The sequence below is a fragment of the Schistocerca gregaria genome, chromosome 1, assembly GCF_023897955.1.
Source record: "Schistocerca gregaria isolate iqSchGreg1 chromosome 1, iqSchGreg1.2, whole genome shotgun sequence".
In the NCBI taxonomy this organism is placed as follows: Eukaryota; Metazoa; Arthropoda; class Insecta; order Orthoptera; family Acrididae; genus Schistocerca; species Schistocerca gregaria.
The window spans coordinates 460,750,553-460,776,205 of NC_064920.1; the positions used below are offsets into that span (position 1 = coordinate 460,750,553).

Below are 25,653 nucleotides of genomic sequence, written 5' to 3' on the forward strand. Positions count from 1 at the left end.
CGGTTAATCGTATCGCGATATTGCTGCTCGCGTAGGTCGAGATTCAATGACTGTTAGCAGAATATGGACTCGGTGGGTTCATGAGGGTAATACGGAACGCCGTGCTGGATCCCAACGGTCTCGTATCACTAGCAGTTGAGATGACAGGCACCTTATCCGCATGGCTGTAACGGATCGTGCAGCCACGTCTCCATCCCTGAGTCAACAGATGTGTTTTGTAAACATAGAGTCACATGTTCGAATCCACTTAATTCCTAAGTTTCATTAAATCGCATAGCGGATATCTGCTTAGGTTATCAGTCTGATGGAACCTTAAACACGAGACGTTCATTTTATATCCACCTGCAGTAGCCACAAAGTTCTGGAAACATTTCCACCAAGCAGGTCGTGGTAATGTCAAGGTCAGAACCGTTTACGCTCGATAGTTTCCTCACCCCACAGCAGCTGCCGGCTACCCGTTGTATGCCACCTGCCGCCTGTGACAGACGCCTCCGATTAGGCGAAAGTGGCGCGGCGCTATGGGTGTATTTATCAACAGTCATTTTATCATTTGAAGTTCTCGTGTTTATCTCGCAGTTACGATTTCGATTTTGCATGCCTGAAACTAATGAACGTTGTTCAAGTGTGATAAAGTACACTACTGGCCATTAAAATTGCTACACCAAGAAGAAATGCAGTTGATAAATGTGTATTCTTTGGACAAATATATTATACTAGAACTGATATGTGATTACATTTTCACCCAATTTTGGTGCATAGATCCTGAGAAATCAGTACCCAGAACAACCACCTCTGGCCGTAATAAAGGTCTCGATATGCCTGGGCATTGAGTCAAACAGAGCTTGGATGGCATGGACAGGTACAGCTGCCCATGCAGCTTCAACACGATACCACACTTCATCAAGAGTAGTGACAGGCGTGTTGTGACGAGCCAGCTGCTCGGCCACCATTGACCAGACGTTTTCAATTGGTGAGGGAACTGGAGAATGTGCTGGCCAGGGCAGCAGTCGAACATTTTCTGTATCCAGAAAGGCCCGATTCGAACATGTGACTCTATGTTTACAAAACACATAGCTTACCACCACACGACGAACAGATATATTTCTGTAACACTCCGAGAAGATTGACAGAACTTTCTCCACATAATTCTGCATCCCATAGTGTTGCCAGATCCTGCATATGACCAGAATCTTGCATAGTGAATGAATTCTGAGGGACCGCCGAGATTATTCACTGCCTTAAGTGAATGACTTGGACTTCGTCTGTCAAGTGGCCAGCCAGCGGCTAGAATTTATAGTACGGTAGTTTCTTGTTATCTCGATGAGCTGGCCGCGGTGCCAGAACGATTCTAGGCGCTTCAGTCTGGAACCGCGCGACTGCTACGGCCGCAAATTCGAATCCTGCGTTGGGCATAGATGTGTGTGATTCCTTAGATTAGCTAGGTTTAAGTAGTTCTAAGTTGTAGGGGACTGATGACCTCAGATGTTAAGTCCCATAGTGCTCAGAGCCATTTGAACCATATTTTGTTATCTCGATGAAATATTCTAAATGGCTTCCATTTAGGATGTTACACCAAGTAAAATTCCTTGCTTGAACCCAGATTGGACGTTTTCACTTAAGCAACAATTGCTCCCTTATATCACATTCCGACTAATCAATATTGGGAAATATGGACGTTGTGAAGAAAGGTATACCGCAGCAGTGTCATGTAGGTTTAGTGGTAACACGCTCTATTTTCATTGCGGTCGTCGATCTACATTTCGGTTCGGATCTGGCTAGAGAAACACTACAGTTTGTCTATCTTTTTCTCGTTATCGCTATTTGATCTACAAACGACCAGAACGAAATTCAGTGACTGAATCATCGGACAAGCTCTGCATCATAAGCTATCTCACAAGCTCCAGTCAATACATTTAGGATTGAACAGAAGTGTCTATTTTGGAAATACTGAGCTACTTCACAAGAGGGCTGAGAAAAAGGTCCAATGGGCCATTAATGGCAGTAAATAGTCTGTTTTTTTTTTTTTTTCATTTAGGGAATCACCATCCGAGACAAACGTCATGGAAGCAATGACATAATAAGATAAATCTGAAGGTGAAAAACGTATTGGGTAGCAAAAATGCACGCTTTTTCATGTCTTTCTTTTTATATATGAATCACAAGAGATACATTTTCCTTGTATATAGACATTTTGGTTACTGTGTGATATACTTGAATCACTTCACAACTGCGCCTGGAAAAAGAATTTCCTTTCATTACATCAAACTTTCGTTGCAAGATAGTTGCGATAAACATACACTCCTGGAAATTGAAATAAGAACACCGTGAATTCATTGTCCCAGGAAGGAGAAACTTTATTGACACATTCCTGGGGTCAGATACATCACACGATCACACTGACAGAACCACAGCCACATAGACACAGGCAACAGAGCATGCACAATGTCGGCACTAGTACAGTGTATATCCACCTTTCGCAGCAATGCAGGCTGCTATTCTCCCATGGAGACGATCGTAGAGATGCTGGATGTAGTCCTGTGGAACGGCTTGCCATGCCATTTCCACCTGGCGCCTCAGTTGGACCAGCGTTCGTGCTGGACGTGCAGACCGCGTGAGACGACGCTTCATCCAGTCCCAAACATGCTCAATGGGGGACAGATCCGGAGATCTTGCTGGCCAGGGTAGTTGACTTACACCTTCTAGAGCACGTTGGGTGGCACGGGATACATGCGGACGTGCATTGTCCTGTTGGAACAGCAAGTTCCCTTGCCGGTCTAGGAATGGTAGAACGATGGGTTCGATGACGGTTTGGATGTACCGTGCACTATTCAGTGTCCCCTCGACGATCACCAGAGGTGTACGGCCACTGTAGGAGATCGCTCCCCACACCATGATGCCGGGTGTTTGCCATGTGTGCCTCGGTCGTATGCAGTCCTGATTGTGGCGCTCACCTGCACGGCGCCAAACACGCATACGACCATCATTGGCACCAAGGCAGAAGCGACTCTCATCGCTGAAGACGACACGTCTCCATTCGTCCCTCCATTCACGCCTATCGCGACACCACTGGAGGCGGGCTGCACGATGTTGGGGCGTGATCGGAAGACGGCCTAACGGTGTGCGGGACCGTAGCCCAGCTTCATGGAGACGGTTGCGAATGGTCCTCGCCGATACCCCAGGAGCAACAGTGTCCCTAATTTGCTGGGAAGTGGCGGTGCGGTCCCCTACGGCACTGCGTAGGATCCTACGGTCTTGGCGTGCATCCGTGCGTCGCTGCGGTCCGGTCCCAGGTCGACGGGCACGTGCACCTTCCGCCGACCACTGGCGACAACATCGATGTACTGTGGAGACCTCACGCCCCACGTGTTGAGCAATTCGGCGGTACGTCCACCCAGCCTCCCGCATGCCCGCTATACGCCCTCGCTCAAAGTCCGTCAACTGCACATACGGTTCACGTCCACGCTGTCGCGGCATGCTACCAGTGTTAAAGACTGCGATGGAGCTCCGTATGCCACGGCAAACTGGCTGACACTGACGGCGGCGGTGCACAAATTCTGCGCAGCTAGCGCCATTCGACGGCCAACACCGCGGTTCCTGGTGTGTCCGCTGTGCCGTGCGTTTGATCATTGCTTGTACAGCCCTCTCGCAGTGTCCGGAGCAAGTATGGTGGGTCTCACACACCGGTGTCAATGTGTTCTTTTTTCCATTTCCAGGAGTGTATAATTCAACTGCATTTTCTGATACATTCCTATCATGGTGATAGTATAGGCTTTAAACATTGTCAAGCCATTTTCTGCAAGAGCAATTGCCACATGAGGAACTTCGCCAACACTGTGTCGAAATCTTATGGCACTTGCGTTAGCAGCTGTTAAGCTCTTTCCCGACATCTCTAAGATCAGCAGACCTGATAAAACCTAGGAAAATATCTACTGTGTCATTTTCAATTAGCTTATGTCCTTCATAACTCGGTCCATGCAATTCAGAGTCATATGGAGTGTCTGCATTTCTGTCGAAGATGCACTGTACCGCTTTCGCTCGGTATATCACTTCTGTTTCACTGAAAAGGTGTGAACCGCAGACCACGCAATATTGTTTCGTAAGCATAGTGTACGCTATTCGTAGAATGGATAGCGGTTAAGGCGGTCAGTTTCTAATTTGCAAACAGGGGTTTCCAGTCCTGCCACTTCCATGAAATTTAATTGGTGTTAAGAGTTATTCGTTTAGGTTGCAACGAGAATTATTGAGTATTTATAATCTAAAAGTATTACTTCTAAACAGCCGGTTTTGCGTCAGTCTTTCTCTGTATGTACCGTGATTTCTGTTTGGTATTAAAAGAAAATGATATCTTGATACCTCTTTTGTGCTTTCGTCGGTATCAGCTTCCTACGTGCATGTAAATAAAGAGAAAATAATTAATGTGATGCCTTTTCTCGACGTAAAAAAAAAAAGCCAAATATTTTCTCTTTGATGTCTTCATCGGCTTTGACGTCACGCGCCATGTGAAAAATAAATAGTTTCATGTTTCTCTCAGTCTTTTAAAAGGAAAGGAGGTAAGGCAAACGAATGTTGTTTTAAAAGGAGAACATTCATGTTGGAAGGTTATTCCCACTCTTCCTGACATCTCTGACGAACAGAAGGAACCATTATGTTCTCCTGTATTTCGCAGTAGTAATGACTAGAAAACGGATGGTCCAGTTGTCACGGAACGCCGCAACTATTCACTGCGAACAAAATATTTCGCTGTATTTGGGAATCTGCTTGTAATAACGACCAGGAAGCATTAAATGATTCCTTCTAGCACGAGTGTATCAGCAGCAGAATGAAATAGTTAGCAGCGATAATGGTAGTAATAATCGAATTATTTGTTAATTTGATACTCTGCAAACGACTGATATCTTAAAGAACAATGTTCTCTAGTGATACCTTGTGGTACCGATGTCGTTTAATGAAACTACTGTACTGTACAGAGATCAGAGGACCTGCAGAGCAACTACATTATGTGGGCTGCATGCAAATCAAGTGAAACGCATTTCAAGTCATTTGGATTCTTTTGGGTATGATAGTACGTGTGTCATCTCTGTATGTGGTCTGCTGATTTTCGTATTTTCCTGTATTATGTGTATGTGATTGTACCTTCATTCTGGTTTTGTAATTAAGCTTGTACGTTGTCTGCGTATCATACCAAATATCAACTGCTGTTTGTTCAATTTATTGTATTGTATTGTTAAGGAGGATCATATTTACCCTCTGAAACATCTAACTTAATGCAACTTGCTTTTGGTAGAGGGAAGATCAGATGTGGAATACAAAACTGTGTCCCTGACTACAGCTTTTCTCCATACATAGAAAGCGTCTTTACAATTTTCCGTTCTTGTTGTTATGACTTGAACGTTAATCTGTTCTTGTTTTTAATTTTCTAATGTGAATGTTATGTTCCTGTGTGCACGTTAACTTCCATTTTAAATTGGTCTGTATTCCCTTATGTTTCAACTATTTATGTCATCTAATTATGTTATTAACCTATCTATATGAGCATATGATTTCGTATTTTCTTTGTGTGGCTGCTCTCTCAGAGATTTCATTTTCTAAATGATTTATTAAGATATTGCGGTATGTTCCTGATATTGGGGATCCCATTGGAAGACTATCACTTTGTAGATAATATTCACATTAAAAGCAATTGACGACTGATAGGCAACAATTCTAAAGTAGATAATTCCCTTTGTTGCTCTGCAACAAAACACTTCGTAGCCATTGGAACTCGTATAAAGAAAAGCAAAAGGAGGCCTACTTACTCAGTAGGTCGTACCAGTAGTAGAGGACATCTTGACGCAGAAGGACGGAGTCGGCGCGTTCGAAATACAAGTTGACGATGCTGTGGTTGCCAAGTTCCACGCCGTCGCTGCAACAAAGCGTAGCATACAATAACATTTGTCTGTTTATTGAAAACAGTACAAATGTGAACCACATCAGCCACTGTCGGTTTACGATCTGTTTTCAACAACGCGTGACAGTAGCTCCAGCACTTGAAAGTACAGTAGTTACTTACGTATGATGTCGAACACAAGATTGCGAAGATATGGGATGCACTCCGATCAAATCCTTAACCTTTAATTCAACACATTCTTTTATCTTGCTCTGACTTACTCCACATTACTAAATACCAAAATTCTACCCTTTTAAATAAAAAAAAATCCTGTCGGATCGAAATATATAGCAGCAAACATGACCTTGTATGCTGTCGGACTGTAGGCGGAAGGTCTCCTAGTGTTGTTTGTTATTCAGTGATCGTGACAGAGTGCACGGTCGCAAGTGGAGAAGATGTTGCCAGATGCTGCATAGAAATTTCTTGTCTCCTACGAATGCGATGCTCTGTCGTCCCGGCGGATGACGGTTTTGGACACGGGCTTCTATCCGCAGTTTATTTTTCTCGTGGAACCTCGAAAACCTACAATGTTTTTCGGTGCACAGGAGAAAAACAAACTGCTGGTAGGAACTAGTGGCAGAAACCGTCATCCACCAAAACAGCAGAGATCGGATTCATAGGAGACTAGGCCTGTACGCGCAGAAGCTTCCTCCATCTTCTCCACTGGCGATCGTGGCAATCCTTTGCGGTCACTGAATAACATAAAACACTGCGAGACATTCCGCCTATGGTCCGTCAGCTTACAAAGTCACGTTTGCTGCCGAATCGGTGGCCTAGCGGCAGGAGCTGGCACCTATAATTTCGACATTCTGTAGTGTCATTGAATGACGCTTCCAGAAACTGGTTCCTAATATCAATATTTTCCTCAAGACATCCTCCAAAACCCTTCGAAGTTTGTCACAGCTTTTCTGGGACACCTCATATACACTCCTGGAAATGGAAAAAAGAACACATTGACACCGGTGTGTCAGACCCAACATACTTGCTCCGGACACTGCGAGAGGGCTGTACAAGCAATGATCACACGCACGGCACAGCGGACACACCAGGAACCGCGGTGTTGGCCGTCGAATGGCGCTAGCTGCGCAGCATTTGTGCACCGCCGCCGTCAGTGTCAGCCAGTTTGCCGTGGCATACGGAGCTCCATCGCAGTCTTTAACACTGGTAGCATGCCGCCACAGCGTGGACATGAACCGTATGTGCAGTTGACGGACTTTGAGCGAGGGCGTATAGTGGGCATGCGGTAGGCCGGATGGACGTACCGCCGAATTGCTCAACACGTGGGGCGTGAGGTCTCCACAGTACATCGATGTTGTCGCCAGTGGTCGGCGGAAGGTGCACGTGCCCGTCGACCTGGGACCGGACCGCAGCGACGCACGGATGCACGCCAAGACCGTAGGATCCTACGCAGTGCCGTAGGGGACCGCACCGCCACTTCCCAGCAAATTAGGGACACTGTTGCTCCTGGGGTATCGGCGAGGACCATTCGCAACCGTCTCCATGAAGCTGGGCTACGGTCCCGCACACCGTTAGGCCGTCTTCCGATCACGCCCCAACATCGTGCAGCCCGCCTCCAGTGGTGTCGCGACAGGCGTGAATGGAGGGACGAATGGAGACGTGTCGTCTTCAGCGATGAGAGTCGCTTCTGCCTTGGTGCCAATGATGGTCGTACGCGCGGTTGGCGCCGTGCAGGTGAGCGCCACAATCAGGACTGCATACGACCGAGGCACACAGGGCCAACACCCGGCATCATGGTGTGGGGAGCGATCTTCTACACTGGCCGTACACCTCTGGTGATCGTCGAGGGGCACTGAATAGTGCACGGTACATCCAAACCGTCATCGAACCCATCGTTCTACCATTCCTAGGCCGGCAAGGGAACTTGCTGTTCCAACAGGACAATGCACGTCCGCATGTATCCCGTGCCACCCAACGTGCTCTAGAAGGTGTAAGTCAACTACCCTGGCCAGCAAGATCTCCGGATCTGTCCCCCATTGAGCATGTTTGGGACTGGATGAAGCGTCGTCTCACGCGGTCTGCACGTCCAGCACGAACGCTGGTCCAACTGAGGCGCCAGGTGGAAATGGCATGGCAAGCCGTTCCACAGGACTACATCCAGCATCTCTACGATCGTCTCCATGGGAGAATAGCAGCCTGCATTGCTGCGAAAGGTGGATATACACTGTACTAGTGCCGACATTGTGCATGCTCTGTTGCCTGTGTCTATGTGCCTGTGGTTCTGTCAGTGTGATAATGTGATGTATCTGACCCCAGGAATGTGTCAATAAAGTTTCTCCTTCCTGGGACAATGAATTCACGGTGTTCTTATTTCAATTTCCAGGAGTGTATTAACACATACACCACATGGAATCTGTAAGCACCATTACTTCTTTAACTATAGGGATTAACAGCGATATTACAATGTATGAGTGTCAGCTGAAGCTGATGCGACAACTTCTATGCATCCGCAATAGCTCAAGCCCACATTCCTTGTTGGTATTTTCTCAGAATCCCTTGTAAGTAGACTGTTTAGGTTTTTATATTGGTAACGCCACGTAGCGCTCTGTATGAAAATCAGTGGCTGTGCTCTGTGCAGTATGTGGTTAGTTTGCATTGTTGTCTGCCATTGTAGTGCTGGGCAGCTGGATGCTAACAGCGCGTATCGTTGCGCAGTTGGAAGTGAGCCGCCAGCAGTGGTGGATGTGGGGAAGTGAGATGGCGGATATTTGAGAGCGGATGATCTGGACGTGTGTCCATCAGAAACAGTACATTTGTAAGAATGGATGTCATGAACTGCTATATATATATATATATATATATATATATATATATATATATATATATATATATATATTGACTTTTAAACACTATTAAGGTAAATACATTGTTTGTTCTCTATCAAAATCTTTCATTTGCTAACTATGCCTATCAGTAGTTAGTGCCTTCAGTAGTTTGAATCTTTTATTTAGCTGGCAGTATTGGCGCTCGCTGTATTGCAGTAGTTTGAGTAACGAAGATTTTTGTGAGGTAAGTGATTTGTGAAACGTATAGGTTAATTTAGTCAGGGCCATACTCTTGTAGGGATTATTGAAAGTCGGATTGCGTTGCGCTAAAAAATATTGTGTGTCATTTTGAGCACAGTAATTCATTAATTTTTCTAATGGGACGTTTCACCCTTTATCTGTCAGCCACATACCAGATAGCGCTTTCATTTGTCAATGCAGGCATTACGTTGAACCTTTCCCGTGACAAGCTCCATATCTTTCTAATTCAACAAGCACTTATTACACGCCCATCATATTACATAGCACGGCCGGCCAGTGTGGCCGAGCGGTTCTAGGCGCTTCAGTGTGGAACTGCGCGACCGCTACGGCTGCAGGTTCGAATCCTGCCTCGAGCCTGGATGTGTGTGATCTCCTTAGGTTAGTTAGATTTAAGTAGTTCTAAGTTCTAGGGGACTGATGACCTCAGATGTTAAGTCCCATAGTGCTCAGAGCCATTTGAACATAGCACGATGACAGCGCTCAGCGGTGGTCCGGAACAGAGTCCAGTGGCAGCACTTACTCGTAAGTTAAAAAAATTTGTCCGTAAACAGAACCGATAAGGTAATCCGGGACTGTGTCCCATAAACATCAATAACTCGTTAATCCGAAGGTTAATCCGCAGGCAGTATTTGCAAGGCAATCCTCGGCAGATTGTGATACACAGCAGTCTCTCGTAAGTCTGAAGGCTTGTCGATAAGCAGAAACCCATCAAAGCTATGTCAACAACGATATGCGACACTTGAGGCACACGAATCACGGAGAGAGTCAAATACGAAGTGCCAGCAGCAGCAAATCCTTACTGGATTACTTCTTCCAGAGAATGTGGTGCAGGCGAAATCTTTCGACTGTTCCTCTCATCTTCCGGTCGTCCTTTATTAAGGCAGTCATTTTGGTTCTCTTTGTTCTATTTTGCTCTATCTATAACTTTCCAGCGCTGTAAGTGCACAGTCGGACTGGCCGGCAGGTACTGATGTGCCAGTGATGTTTGTGTCCTAGTTCCTGGCCGTCTCTTTTTCTTGAAGTCTTCTGTCTTCTCGAAGAAGGCTCGCAACTTCATGTAGAAGTGCTTACGTCTTGTTCCGCGGCGTTGCCACAGGCTACAAATGCTTAATGAAAGAGCGTCCACAAGAGCAAGTGCCTGGAACTAATTATAACCAACATCCAGCGCTGGACATGCGGGACCACCCAAGTCACACGGTGCCGCGAACATCTCTCAGAAATAACGTGAAAATCGGCGGCGCGCTCTTGGCTGTGTCCCGGTAGTGCGGGAACTAACGCCATGACGTACGTATCCTCCATGTTATTGTAAGCATCTTCCGTAATCAGTCTGCTGGCTGCACGCCTGCCTCCGCGACGTCCTCTCTGTTGCTATCGTGTGTCTCTGTAGCTAATTCCGTTTCTACGTCTTCTGTTTATGGTCGAGATACAAGACAAAACATTACCAAAAACGGCATATAGCCGTATATAGGGAGCATTTAATTTAAGACTATAACAATAAACCTATATCCTCACTGCAATTCTTATTACCGCCTTAAACAATGTTGTATTCTGCTTTACTCAATACCAGTAACCTGTTCTGACCCATCTACTACTATAAATGTAAGGCTAAACCTCCTACCCCTTTATTCAAATGGCTCTGAGCACTATGGGACTCAACTGCTGTGGTCATTAGTCCCCTAGAACTTAGAACTACTTAAACCTAACTAACCTAAGGACATCACACACATCCATGCCCGAGGCAGGATTCGAACCTGCGACCGTAGCAGTCGCACGGTTCAGGACTGCGCGCCTAGAACCGCGAGACCACCGCGGCCGGCTACCCCTTTATTGAAGATGTTATCCACTTCGTTACCACTCTCCTCCAAAAGGTCCACGCCTTTCAGTATAGTCACAGCCTCCATTAATCAGATTGACTGCGCACTGCCTATTAGCCACGAATGCTGCTGAGACTAACAGTCGAAACAAGCCTCACTTCATGTTTCCACATCTCCCGTCATCTGTTCTCAGTACCATTGCAGCCTTCCTTAGGAGATGAAATTCAGCCTCATCCAGTCCTCTCCACATGCGCTAGTTTTGAAGTTCCTGTTATTACCCGAACCATTATGACATCTAACATGTTCCCTTCTCCAATCTATACCGTTAACAGACATCCGTCGACTCACAGCAGATCCCACATCACAGTATAGGGCAGCAACACGTCAGTACAACGTTCATCACAGAAAGTATAGAAGTATTCAGTTGGTAGAGGAATCAACTGTTTGTAGGACAAAAGAAGTTGCCAATTCCTTGAAGGTATGTGGGTGATGGTGGCTGGAATTGCTTGGTGAGTCGTTAGTGAAACAAACCTGATTCTAATAAACCTTTATTCATTTTAGCACAGAGACGGGATTACAGCAGCGTGAGGCTGTTGCCTCTCAATGGCAGCTGGCGTACTGAGTGCCGTGGTCAGCAACTGCCGAGTCGGGAGCCAGCACAGCATTTGTTAGTAGCGATGGGCAAAGACGTCAACTAAGCTTCCCATGAAGTGTGTCAGACGCAGTCGACTAACTCGTGGTCACGTCGTACCACGGCGGGATAAATGGTGCTCGAACTACAACATCCAGCATAGCCAAAGCCAAAGGCATGTTGGGTAGTGATTAAAAACGAAAGAGTCGATCTCAGCAACGGAGAGACCAGGCTACCCCCAACCCAAGCTCGAATACGCGACCTATTAAGGACGTGGCCGCCAGCAGTATACACACACCCAGTAAGGGACACAGCAAGACACCAAGTTTCTGTATACAGACCCCCAGCTCAGTCGGTTTCCTGCCGTTACTGGAGACGAAGTCCTTCATAAGTGACTGGATACTCATCTGCCACTGCAGTTGATTCTACCTCAAATTCAAAAACTGATAGGAATGGCAGTGGTGAGTGTCAAATACACACCTCGATAAGGTCATACACAAAGAACGTCGCCAAGCATGTGAGAACATCTGAGAATAAGCGTCTGATTTGTAGGGAGGAGGGAGGGGAGGGTATTTATGAGAGTCTGCTAGCTAGTACTTCTCCTACAGTAGTCCACCGTCCTGGAAGGCACAACACTGTGTAATGACTAAGCGTCACCACTAGGCGGCAATGACTTCATTTGCTGTACTTTTGTTCCTTACTCAGACCCTGAAGCAGCCTACCCAGCCAGCACTGTAGAACTGCCCAACTTCATCCTTCAGAGGCGCTGGTTCTGTTCTTCCACTCTGTAAGCTTCCTGAATAAGCGCTCTTTCGATCTGCATGTACAATGAAGAGCTAAAGAAACTGGTACACCTGAGTAATATCGTGCAGGGCCTCCGCGAGCACGCAGAAGTGCCGCAACACTACGTGACGACTAATGTCTAAAGTAGTGCTCAAGAGAATTGACACCATGAATCCTGGAGGGCTGTCGATAAATTCGTAAGAGCATGAGGGGGTGGAGAAGTTTCTGAACAGCACATTGCAAGACATCAGAAATAAGCTCAATAACGTTCATGTCTGGGGAGTTTAAACGCAGAAGAGTGTTCCTGGACCCACTGGACGTGTCCTCCTAAAATTGTTTAAGTCCATCGGAATACACAATAAACAGGAATGGATGCAGGTCATCAGACAATATGCTAACGTACGTGTCTCCTGTCAGAGTCTACATCTACATCTACATCTACATGACTACTCTGCAATTCACATTTAAGTGCTTGGCAGAGGGTTCATCGAACCACAATCATACTATCTCTCTACTATTCCACTCCCGAACAGCGAGCGGGAAAAACGAACACCTAAACCTTTCTGTTCGAGCTCTGATTTCTCTTATTTTATTTTGATGATCATTCCTACCTATGTAGGTTGGGCTCAACAAAATATTTTCGCATTCGGAAGAGAAAGTTGGTGACTGAAATTTCGTAAAAAGGTCTCGCCGCGACGAAAAACGTCTATGCTGTAATGACTTCCATCCCAACTCGTGTATCATATCTGCCACACTCTCTCCCCTGTAACGCGATAATACAAAACGAACTGCCCTTCTTTGCACCCTTTCGATGTCCTCCGTCAATCCCACCTGGTAAGGATCCCACACCGCGCAGCAATATTCTAACAGAGGACGAACGAGTGTAGTGTAAGCTGTCTCTTTAGTGGACTTGTTGCATCTTCTAAGTGTCCTGCCAATGAAACGCAACCTTTGGCTCGCCTTCCCGACAATATTATCTATGTGGTCCTTCCAACTGAAGTTGTTCGTAATTTTAACACCCAGGTACTTAGTTGAATTGACAGCCTTGAGAATTGTACTATTTATCGAGTAATCGAATTCCAACGGATTTCTTTTGGAACTCATGTGGATCATCTCACACTTTTCGTTATTTAGCGTCAACTGCCACCTGACACACCATACAGCAATCTTTTCTAAATCGCTTTGCAGCTGATACTGGTCTTCGGATGACCTTACTGGACGGTAAATTACAGCATCATCTGCGAACAGTCTAAGAGAACTGCTCAGATTGTCACCCAGGTCATTTATATATATCAGGAACAGTAGAGGTCCCAGGACGCTTCCCTGGGGAACACCTGATATCACTTCAGTTTTACTCGATTATTTGCCGTCTATTACTACGAACTGCGACCTTCCTGACAGGAAATCACGAATCCAGTCGCACAACTGAGACGATACCCCATAGCTCCGCAGCTTACCTAGACGTATCATGGGTCCCATATCACTCCAGCTGCACACGCCCCACACCATTACAGAGCCTCCACCAGCTTGAACAGTCCCCTGCTGCCATGCAGGGTCTATGGATTCATGTGGTTGTCTCCATACACATACACATCCATCTGCTTGATACGACTTGAAACGATACTCGTCCGACTAGGCAACATGTTTCCAGTCATCAACAGCCCAGTTGCGGTGTTGACGGGCCCAGGCGAGGCGTAAAGCTCTGTGTAGTGCAGTCATCAAGGGTCCACGAGCGGGTCTTCGGCTCCAAAAGCCCATATCGATGATGTTTCGTCGAATAGTTCGCACGTTGACACTCGTTGATGAAATCTGCTGCAACTTGCGGAAGGGTTGCACTTCTGTCACGTTGAAAATGGTTCAAATGGCTCTGAGCACTATGGGACTTAACATCTGAGGTCATCAGTCCCCTAAAACTCAGAACTACTTAAACCTAACCAACCTAGGGACATCACACACATCCGTGCCCGAGGCAGGATTCGAACCTCCGACCGTTGCAGTCGCGCGGTTCCAGACTGAAGTGCCTAGAACCGCTCGGCCACCGCTGCCGGCTCACTTTGAAAGATTCTCTTCAATCGTCGTTGGTCCCGTTATTGCAGGATGTCGGAAATTTAATGTTTTACGGGGTTCCTGATATTCATGGTACACTCGTAAGATGTTTATACGGGAAAATTCCCACTTCATCGCTACCTCGGAGATGCTGTGCTCCTGCGCCGACTATAAGATCTCGTTTAAACTCACTTAAATCTTGATAACCTGCCATTGTAGCAGCAGTAACCGATCTAACAACTGCGCCACACATTTGTTGTCTTATATCGCCGTTGCCGACAGCAGCGCCGTATTCTGCCTGTTTACATATCTCTGTATTTCTATAGGAATGCCAATATCAGTTTCTTTGTTTCTTCTTGTGAAACTCTTCCTGAGCTTCAGATTGCCGCTAGGTCCCCTCTGTGAAATGTCATTTTACAAAGCCTCGCAAGAGCAGTTCATCACAACAGACGGATTTGTTATGCAACAAAACTATAATAACCACTTCTAGATCGCCTGTCTAAATAATACCAATTGCAATTTTAATACCTACCAATTGCAATTTTAATATCTTTTAAATATTGCGCATTACCATCTGTATGAATGAATAGGAAAGAGACTATTTCTGTCTGTCTACTCCCCTACTCGGATGAACGAAATACAGGCAGGAAACCTGACAGCAACTACAAGGTGAGTACAAAACAATCAATTATTTACGCGTATCAGAAATAAATTAGACACCCCGTGGATACATCACTGTGTAGCATTGCCTCTCACGGGTTCACTTCGGCAAGTAAGAGAATCCTCAGGTTTTTCAGGTGCAGCCGAAGCCACTCACTGACTATTGGATCCTGCAGATGGTATGTGGATTGTTAAGATTTATCCATTTTAGAAAACAGTACCAGATATTTTCTGTTGGTCTGGTCTTCAGTCCTGAGACTGGTTTGATGCAGCTCTCCATGCTACTCTATCCTGTGCAAACTTCTTCGTCTCCCAGTACCTACTGCAACCTACATCCTTCTGAACCTGCTTAGAGTATTCATCTTTTGGTCTCCCTCTACGATTTTTACCCTCCACGCTGCCCTCTAATACTAAACTGGTGAACCCTTGATACCTCAGAACATGTCCTATCAACCGATCCCTTCTTCTACTCAAGTTGTGCCACAAACTCCTCTTCTCCCCAGTCCTATTCAATACTTCCGCATTAGTTATGTAATCTATCCATCTAATCTTCAGTATTCTTCTGTAGCACCACATTTCAAAAGCTTCTATTCTCTTCTTGTCTAAACTATTTATCGTCCACGTTTCGCTTCCATACATGGGTACACTCCATACAACTTCTTTCAGAAATGACTTCCTGACATTTAAATCTATACTCGATGTTAACAAATTTCTCTTCTTCAGAAACGCTTTCCTTGCCATTGCCAGTCTACATTTTACATCCTCTATACTTCGACCATCATCAGTTATTTTGCTCTCCAAATAGCAAAACTCCTATACTAAGTATCTCATTTCCTAATCTAATTCCCTCAGCATCACCCGACTTAATTCGACTACATTCCATTATCCTCGTTTTGCTTTTTTGATGTTCACCTTATACCCTCCTTTCAAGACACTGTCCATTCCGTTCAACTGCTCTTCCAAGTCCTTTGCTGTCTCTGACAGAATTACAATGTCATCGGTGAACCTCAAAGTTTTTATTTCTTCTCCATGGATTTTAATACCTACTCCGAATTTTCCCTTTGTTTCCTTCACTGCTTGCTCAATATACAGACTGAATAACATCGGGGAGAGGCTACAACCCTGTCTCACTCCCTTCCCAACTACTGCTTCCCTTTGATGTCCCTCTACTCTTATAACTGCCATCTGGTTTCTGTACAAATTGTAAATAGCTTTTCGCTCCCTGTACTTTACCCCTGCCACCTTTAGAATTTGAAAGAGAGTATTCCAGTCAACAATGTCAAAAGCTTTCTCTAATTCTACAAATGCTAGAAACGTAGGTTTGCCTTTCCTTAATCTAGCTTCTAAGATAAGTCGTAGGGTCAGTATTGCCCCACGTGTTCCGACATTTCTGCGGAATCCAAACTAATCTTCCCCGAGGTCGGCTTCTACTAGTTTTTCCATTCGTCTGTAAAGAATTCTCGTTAGTATTTTGCAGCTGTGACTTATTAAACTTATAGTTCGTAATTTTCACATCTGTCGGCACTTGCTTTCTTTGGGATTGGAATAATTATATTCTTCTTGAAGTCTGAGAGAAATTCGCCTGTCTCATACATCTTGCTCACCAGATGGTAGAGTTTTGTCAGGACTGGCTCTCCCAATGCCGTCAGTAGTTCTAATGGAATGTTGTCTACTCTGGGGGCCTTGTTTCTACTCAGGTCTTTCAGTGCTCTGTCAAACTCTTCACGCAATATCGTATCTCCCATTTCATCTTCATCTACATCCTCTTCCATTTCCATAATATTGTCCTCAAGTACATCGGCCTTATATAGACCCTCTATATACTCCTTCCACTTTTCTGCTTTCCCTTCTTTGGTTAGAATTGGGTTTCCATCTGAGCTCCTGATATTCATACAAGTGGCTCTCTTTTCTCCAAAGGTCTCTTTAATTTTCCTGTAGGCACTGTCTATCTTACACCTAGTGAGATAAGCCTCTACATTCTTACATTTCTCCTCTACCATCCCTGATTAGCCATTTTGCACTTCCTGTCGATCTGATTTTTGAGACATTTGTATTCCTTTTCCCTGCTTCATTAACTGCATTTTTATATCTTCTCGTTTCATCACTTAAATTCAATATTTCTTCTGTTACCCAAGGATTTCTACTAGCCCTCGTCTTATTACCTACTTGATCCTCTGCTGCCTTCACTACTTCATCCCTCAAAGCTACCAATTCTTCTTCTATTGTATTTCTTTCCCCCATTCTTGTCAATTGTTCCCCTATGCTCTCCCTGAAACTCTGTATTACCTCTAGCTTAGTCAGTTTATCCAGGTCCCATCTCCTTAAATTCCCACATTTTTGCAGTTTCTTCAGTTTTAATCTACAGTTCATAACCAATAGATTGTGGTCAGAGTCCACATCTGCCCCTGGAAATGTCTTACAATTTAAAACCTTGTTCCTAAATCTCTGTCTTACCATTATATAATCTGTCAGTATTCCAGGCTTCTTCCATGTATACAATCTTCTTTTATGATTCTTGAACCAAGTCTTAGCTATGTTTAAGTTGTGCTCTGTGCAAAATTCTACCAGGCGGCTTCCTCTTTCGTTTCTTACCCCCAATCCATATTCACCTACTACGTTTCTTTCTCTCCCTTTTCCTACTGACGGATTCCAGTCACCCATGACTATTAAATTTTCGTCTCCCTTCACTATCTGAATAATTTCTTTTATTTCATCATACATTTCTTCAATTTCTTCGTCACTTGCAGAGCTAGTAGGCATATAAACTTGTACTACTGTGGTAGGCGTGGGCTTCGTATCTATCTTGGCCCCAATAATGCGTTCACTATGCAGTTTGTAGTAGCTTACTCGCATTCCTATTTTCCCATTCATTATTAAACCTATACCTTCATTACCCCTATTTGATTTTGTGTTTATAACCCTGTAGTCACCTGACCAGAAGTCTTGTTCCTCCTGCCACCGAACTTCACTGATTTCAACTATATCTAACTTTAACCTATCCATTTCCCTTTTTAAATTTTCTAACCTACCTGCCCGATGAAGGGATCTGACATTCCACGCTCCGATCCGTAGAACGCCAGTTTTCTTTCTCCTGATAACGACATCCTCTTGAGTAGTCCCCACCCGGAGATCCGAACGGGGGACTATTTTACCTCCGGAATGCTTTACCCAAGAGGACGCCATCATCATTTAACCATACAGTAAGGCTGCATGCCCACGGCCGTAGTTTCCCCTTGCTTTCAACCGTTCGCAGTACCAGCACAGCAAGGAAGTTTTGGTTAGTATTACAAGCCACATCAGTCAACCATCCAGACTGTTGCCCCTGCAACTACTGAAAAGACTGCTGCCTCTCTTCAGGAACCACACGTTTGTCTGGCCTCTCAACAGATATCCCTCCGTTGTGTTTGCACCTACGGTACGGCTATCTGTATCGCTGAGGCACGCAAGCCTCCCCACCAACGGCAAGGTCCATGGTTCATGGGGGGGGGGGGGGAGGGGGGGAGGAGATATTTTCTAAGGGGTTAATATCGAGTGATTTAACTAGCCAGTCGTAATACGATACAGTGCTCATGTGTTTCTCAAACATATGCATGCAGACGTGTGAACATGACTGTGGTAAATCTTGGAAGAGGTGAGTGTAAGGGCACCCATCTAAGATGTAGAACGAAGAGAGAACTGAAATAATCATGTTGCTACACGTTCACGATAACCTGAATGAGTGGGCTATCTGTGCCTCGAAATACATCCTCCACATACTGTAGGTTAAATGCGTCATTGCTCATTAGGACATGGATGAACACGACGCTTTGCAGTTTCTTTTTTAAATTAAAACCGGAGAAGAGCGAGTAGGACTCGCGTCCTGAGAGTTCCGCAAAAGCTCAATTATGTATACAAGTATGGATAGTAATAATAACAATAACAATAATAATAATTTCGTGTGGTTCTGTGGTCTAGTGCTGGTCTTTCTATTGGAAGCCACGACTTGCGTGCCCTCAACCTGCTCCTGTTGTCCAACCGAGGGAAAGGGAACAATGTGTTGTATCTGGCAATTCCTCAATTCATTGAGAGATAAAGGCTAGGTAAGCAAGAAGACAAAATTCCGTGGTCCGCTCGAGAAATGATTGCGCGACCTCTCAGTTTGAGGAACATGCTTTTACTTCTAAACCACCAGGGCAGACGATTATGCAAATATTTCACTCACTGTTATTGATGAATGACTTTGCGAGCATCAAAATATGTGGTATAAGTAGCCATAATTTTGACTGCTTTGGTCTTAGAACCTAAAATTTATAATGCTCCAGTCTTTGAGTGTGTAGTGCTTCAAGGTTACTGTGATCCGTCAAGAGTTTGACAGTAGTGAGTGGCAAGCTACCTATCACGCTTGCTGACTCAAAACATCATTAATTCTACCAGATATTCGACATCCTGTAGGTTTATAACAGCACGGAACAACTCTTGCAGTGGTAGTCACTCATGCAGTTCAGAGCACATGCAAGTGAAGTTTAATTAACGATAAATAAACTCCCACAATTTCGTTAACAGAAGGAATTAAACCATTACCTTTCCTGGTTAATAAAAAAATGTTCCAGATAATGACACCTGTTTTACATCGGAACGCTGGTACAACGAGGGCACAGTTTAGGCATGCAGAGCCGTATAGTGATATTTATTTACAGAGAATGGTTCCCTCATCGAAGTGTTGTAGGACAGAAAAAACAATTATGTTCGTTAAAATTAATCTTTATTTTAATGATTCAAACATATGAGTAGCATCAATGGAAACTATAGCGACAACTTGCCCTGTTACGGATAATGAAATTAGTAAGGAAGAGAGAGAAATTACCCATTCAAGAGACAACAGTCCTACTTACACTGACTGCACTGAATGAATGCCGAACACATGTGAATGCTCTGTGGAAGATGGCTGCGCTAAAAGCTAATGGCATGTCAAAGCCTGCGCAGCTCGCAAATGCAATGACCAAGGAGATGATCGACTCACAATTCAAATACAATAAGTCCACAATAAAAAGGAAACTCACGTCTTGAAGTAAATACACAAATTGCGAGTTGCTTAGAGGAAAAACAGTGCAAACACTAACCGCGACACTTACTCAAAAAGAAAAACGAAAGAAGCTTCAGGCTGGCCCGGACACCTCGCGATGTCTCTACGACGAGATGTGAAACCACGTCCTGGAACCCGACTCCGTCTGACTGTGCTCTCCTATTTTATTCAGCTCAGCTGTTCTCTACGCTACCGGTGGAAGGGAGGGATCCCGAGTTTCGCCGCCATGACAGCCGAAAATTCCTCTTCGCATTCAAAATTCCAGGAGCAGCCCGCAGAGTGTTCTTTGAATGCGCTTGTTGTATTTCCATAAACTAACTAGAAGTTGGCATTGGACGGTCTTTCAACCTGTTTGGCAGAAAATTGAAATTTCTCACAATTAGAGATGAGATGGAGCGATCAGTATTTGAGTTGAAGAACTATTTTATAGTGCAGATCGCTGATCTTCAAAAAATCCTGTTTCATCAGGAATACATAGTACTGAATGCGATCTTGGCTATTAAGAGTATCTTCAATGGCTGAAAATTCGTCTGGCCGCATAAAGCAGCTCGTTCCCATACTGTGTACGGTAATATGGTAGTGACATCTTTCTCTGCATATACACTCCTGGAAATTGAAATAAGAACACCGTGAATTCATTGTCCCAGGAAGGGGATACTTTATTGACACATTCCTGGGGTCAGATACATCACATGATCACACTGACAGAACCACAGGCACATAGACACAAGCAATAGAGCATGCACAATGTCGGCACTAGTACAGTGTATATCCACCTTTCGCAGCAATGCAGGCTACTATTCTCCCATGGAGACGATCATAGAGATGCTGGATGTAGTCCTGTGGAACGGCTTGCCATGCCATTTCCACCTGGCGCCTCAGTTGGACCAGCGTTCGTGATGGACGTGCAGACCGCGTGAGACGACGCTTCATCCAGTCCCAAACATGCTCAATGGGGGACAGATCCGGAGATCTTGGTGGCCAGGGTAGTTGACTTACACCTTCTAGAGCACGTTGGGTGGCACGGGATACATGCGGACGTGCATTGTCCTGTTGGAACAGCAAGTTCCCTTGCCGGTCTAGGAATGGTAGAACGATTGGTTCGATGACGGTTTGGATGTACCGTGCACTATTCAGAGTCCCCTTGACGATCACCAGAGGTGTACGGCCAGTCTAGGAGATCGCTCCCCACACCATGACGCCGGGTGTTGGCCCAGTGCACCTCGGTCGTATGCAGTCCTGATTGTGGCGCTCACCTACACGGCACCAAACACGCATACGACCATCATTGGCACCAAGGCAGAAGCGACTCTCATCGCTGAAGACGACACGTCTCCATTCGTCCCTCCATTCACGCCTGTCGCGACACCACTGGAGGCGGGCTGCACGATGTTGGGGCGTGAGCGGAAGACGGCCTAACGGTGTGCAGGACCGTAGCCCAGCTTCATGGAGACGGTTGCGAATGGTCCTCGCCGATACCCCAGGAGCAACAGTGTCCCTAATTTGCTGGGAGGTGGCGGTGCGGTCCCCTACGGCACTGCGTAGGATCCTACGGTCTTGGCGTGCATCCGTGCGTCGCTGCGGTCTGGTCCCAGATCGACGGGCACGTGCACCTTCCGCCGACCACTGGCGACAACATCGATGTACTGTGGAGACCTCACGCCCCACGTGTTGAACAATTCGGCGTACGTCCACCCGGCCTCCCACGTGCCCACTATACGCCCTCGCTCAAAGTCCGTCAACTGCACATACGGTTCACGTCCACGCTGTCGCGGCATGCTACCAGTGTTAAAGACTGCGATGGAGCTCTGTATGCCACGGCAAACTGGCTGACACTGACGGCTGCGGTGCACAAATGCTGCGCAGCTATCGCCATTCGACGGCCAACACCGCGGTTCCTGGTGTGTCCGCTGTGCCGTGCGTGTGATCACTGCTTGTACAGCCCTCTCGCAGTGTCCGGAGCAAGTATGGTGGGTCTGACACACCGGTGTCAATGTGTTCTTTTTTCCATTTCCAGGAGTGTATGTTTCGGGGAATGACCCAGAGTGTTTTGGCTATCCGTCGGGACCAGCCGTCTTCCCCGCAGCTCTGAGAAGGGGCCTTACGGTACCCCTACCCGAAACCACTGTTATCATCGCCAGCCTTCTCACAAGGCTGTAACATCCTTAATGTAATTCAGGGATAACGGCCGAAAATACGTTCCTCGGCCACCCAATGTCCTAAGCGTGCCACTGGCCTTTCTTGCCACGTCCTAGCAACAAGGAGTTCAATGAGCTCAATACTCACGACTTCAGTAGCCCTGTTTCTCGGCCCGCCTGGCTAGCCGTGTGGTCTAACGCACTGCTTCCCGAGCGGGAAGGAGTGCCGGTCACCGGCACTAATTTGAAGTTCGTGCAACTGTGTCAGCGTCATGATCGGCCTCATCTTAATACAGCCGTTAAGCGTGTTAACATGGCGCTGGGAAGGGCGCTGATGGCAGAGGGCATGAGTCACATTTAAGTAGTGCCAGTTGAGTGTATGGGAAGGGGTGGTTGGACCACTCGTGGAAAAATTCCCGTACTAGTTGTTGTTAGAGCTGCACCTTTTTTAGACTGAAGTCAGCTGACTGATATACCTGCTTAAAGCAAGTCCGTCTAATAAAGGAATCACCTTCAGAGGAGGACAGGTGTCCAAGTAAGAAGTAATTAGCGTATTTCATCAAAATATAAGAGTTATTAGAAACAAAGTAAGTGAACTGCATATAGATAATGACTCTGACATTATTGGTATATCGGAGCACCACTTAAATAATTTGACATTTCAGAGGCTTCCTTTACGAGGATACAGATTAGCTGGCTGTTTTTCACGGAGTTCCTTGCGGGGAGGGGCAGTGGCCATGTACGTAAAAAAACAGTATTCCATTTGAGTCCATAGACGTATGACGGGACTGCACTGAACAGATATCTGAATGTTGTGCAGGGGAAGTTGAATTTAGTGAAAGTAAACTTATAATTGTTGTTGTTTATAGGTCCCATAATTCTAACTTCAGAGCATTTCTGCTCAAGATAGAAAGGGTTTTTGGTTCACTTTATAGGAAGCACCAAAAATTTGTTATATGTGGTGACTTCAATATTAATTTTGTGTATGATTGTGCAAGTAAAAGGATATTGGTACATCTCCTAAACTTATATAATGTAATGAATATTGTGTTTTTTCCACCCAGTGTGCAGGGAAACAGTAGCACAGCCATAGACAATATTTTTATTCATTCTTCATTAAGAGATGGGCATTCTGTTAGTAGAAGCGTGAATGGCGCCTTTCAGACCATGATGCATAATTTTTAACACTAAAAGGCTTTTGTATTCAAACAAATGTCACATATAATTACAAACTATGTAGGAAAACTAATCCAGAGAAAGTTATTTAAACCTCTTCAAGGAACTAGAGTGGCAGGATGATTATAGTGCCGATAACATAGATGACAAATGCTTTGCTTAACACATTTCTCAGCTCTTTGACAGTTACTTTCCATTAGAACACTCTAGACAGGGTACCAACAGTATAAGGCCGCCTGAGTGGCTAACTAGTGGGATAAGGATATCATGTACAGCAAAGTGGGAATTATATCAAAATGTTAGAAGTAGTCACAATCAAGCTATGGTAGCCCATTACAAACAGAATTCTAAGGTGTTTAAAATTGTTATTAGAAAGGCAAAGAATACGTTGTATGCAAATAGAATAGCTAATTCAAGGATGAAATTAAAACCATAGGGTCAGTTGTGAAGGAAGTGTCTGGTCAGAAGCACAATTTCGATGATATGAAGTCAGTTCGCAATAAAAATATTTCCGTTACTGCTAAGTCAGGTATAAGTACAGTATTTAACCACCATTTTCTGGACATCGCTGGTGAACTAATAAAAACTTAGTTTCTACAAGGAATCATATAACTCTTGGCAAATGCCTTTCCAAGATTTGTGTCTGAAACATTCCTCTGTGATACTGACAAGAGGGAGATTGTGTCAATAATAAATCACTGAAGACTAAGGAAGGACTCTCTTTGATATTGCAAGGTGTCCAGGACGATGCCAGGCAGATGTTAGCGCTGTGCTTACCCATATTTATAATTGCTCCTTTAAGAATTGTCAGTTTCCTGAACAATTAAAGTACTCAGTAGTAAAGCCGCTTTATAAAAAGGGAGAAAGGCATAATGAAGACAATTTTTGTCCTATATCTATTCCATCAGTGTTTGGTACAAATGGCTCCGAGCACTATGGGACTTATCTGAGGTCATCAGTCCCCTAGAACTTAGAACTACTTAAACCTAGCTAACCCATGCCCGAGGCAGGATTCTAAACTGCGACTGTAGCGGTCGCGCGGTTCCAGACTGAAGCGCCTAGAACCGCTCGTCCACCAGGGCCGGCCCACCAGTGTTTGCTAAAGTCATTGAGAAGGCTGTGCATGTAAGGATAATTGATCATTTTATATCATGTAATTTGATATCAAATGCACATTCGGCTTTAGAAGTAGTTTAATAACTGAAAATACTATATTTTCTTTTCTCTGTGAGGTACTGGATGGATTAAACAAAAGGTTTCAAACACCAAGCATATTTCTTGATTTAACTAAGGCATTTGATTGTGTTCATGAGAAAATATTGCTCCAGAATTTGGACTATTATGGAATACGGGGAGTAGCTCACAATTGGTTCACCTCTCTCTTTAGCAACAGACAGCAAAAGGTCATTATTCACAGTGTTGAGAAACACTGTTATGTGGTGTCTGAATGGGGTACAGTCAAATGGGGGGTGCCCCAGGGTCAGAGTTGGAGCCACTCCTGTTCCTTTTTTATATACATGATACGCCCTCTAGTATTACGGGTAACTCTAAAATATTTCTGTTTCTGTTTGTTGGTAGTAAATGATGTTGTGCGCAACGTTGTCTCTGTTTCAAATATTGCAGTTCATGACATAAGTTCGTGGCTTGCAGGAAATAAACTAACGGTAAATCACAGTAAGACAGTTATTACAGTTTCTAACACACAATTCAAACAAACCGTTTTAATTTTACGGAATGGCCATATGATTAGTGAAACTGAACAGTTCAAATTTCTAGGTGTTCAGATACATAGTAAACTGTCGTGGAAAGCCAACGTTCAGGATCTTGTCCAAAGACCTAATGCTGCCATTTTTACTATTCCAACGGTATCCGAAGTAAGCGATCGTTCTACACGAAAATTTGTCTACTTTGCTTATTTTTGCTTATGCCATACGCTATTATATTTTGAGGTAACTCTTCCCATTCTCAAAGGATATTTTTGGCTCATAAACGGGCATTTCGGACTATAAGTGGTGTAAGTTCGCGAACCAGTTGTCGACTCTTGTTCACTAGTATGGATATTCTGACAGTCGCCTCTCTCTCTCTCTCTCTCTCTCTCTATATATATATATATATATATATATATATATATATATATATATATATATATAAAATCATTATTGCTGTTTCTTGTCAACAATATCAGTTTATTACCAAGAATTAGCAGCCTTCACGCAGTTAATACTAGGCAGAAATCCAATTTGCATTTGGATCGCACTTCTTTTAAGTCTTATGCAGAAAGGTGTGCAATATACTGCTGTATCCATCTTCAATGAGCTACCACAAGAATTCAGAATTCTTAGCAGTAATCCACGCCCTTTCAAATCTAAACCG

At 44.8% G+C, this 25,653-nt stretch overlaps 1 protein-coding gene across 1 annotated transcript in view; it reads right to left on the reverse strand.

The window, feature by feature from the left end:
* LOC126353870 (sodium channel protein Nach-like) overlaps positions 1-25,653 on the reverse strand; it is a 224,665-nt gene that overhangs the window by 93,246 nt on the left and 105,766 nt on the right. Inside the window, exon 5 of the mRNA XM_050003093.1 lies at positions 5,796-5,902. Coding sequence (XP_049859050.1) covers positions 5,796-5,902 — 107 coding nt within the window. The remainder of the gene's footprint in view (positions 1-5,795; positions 5,903-25,653) is intronic.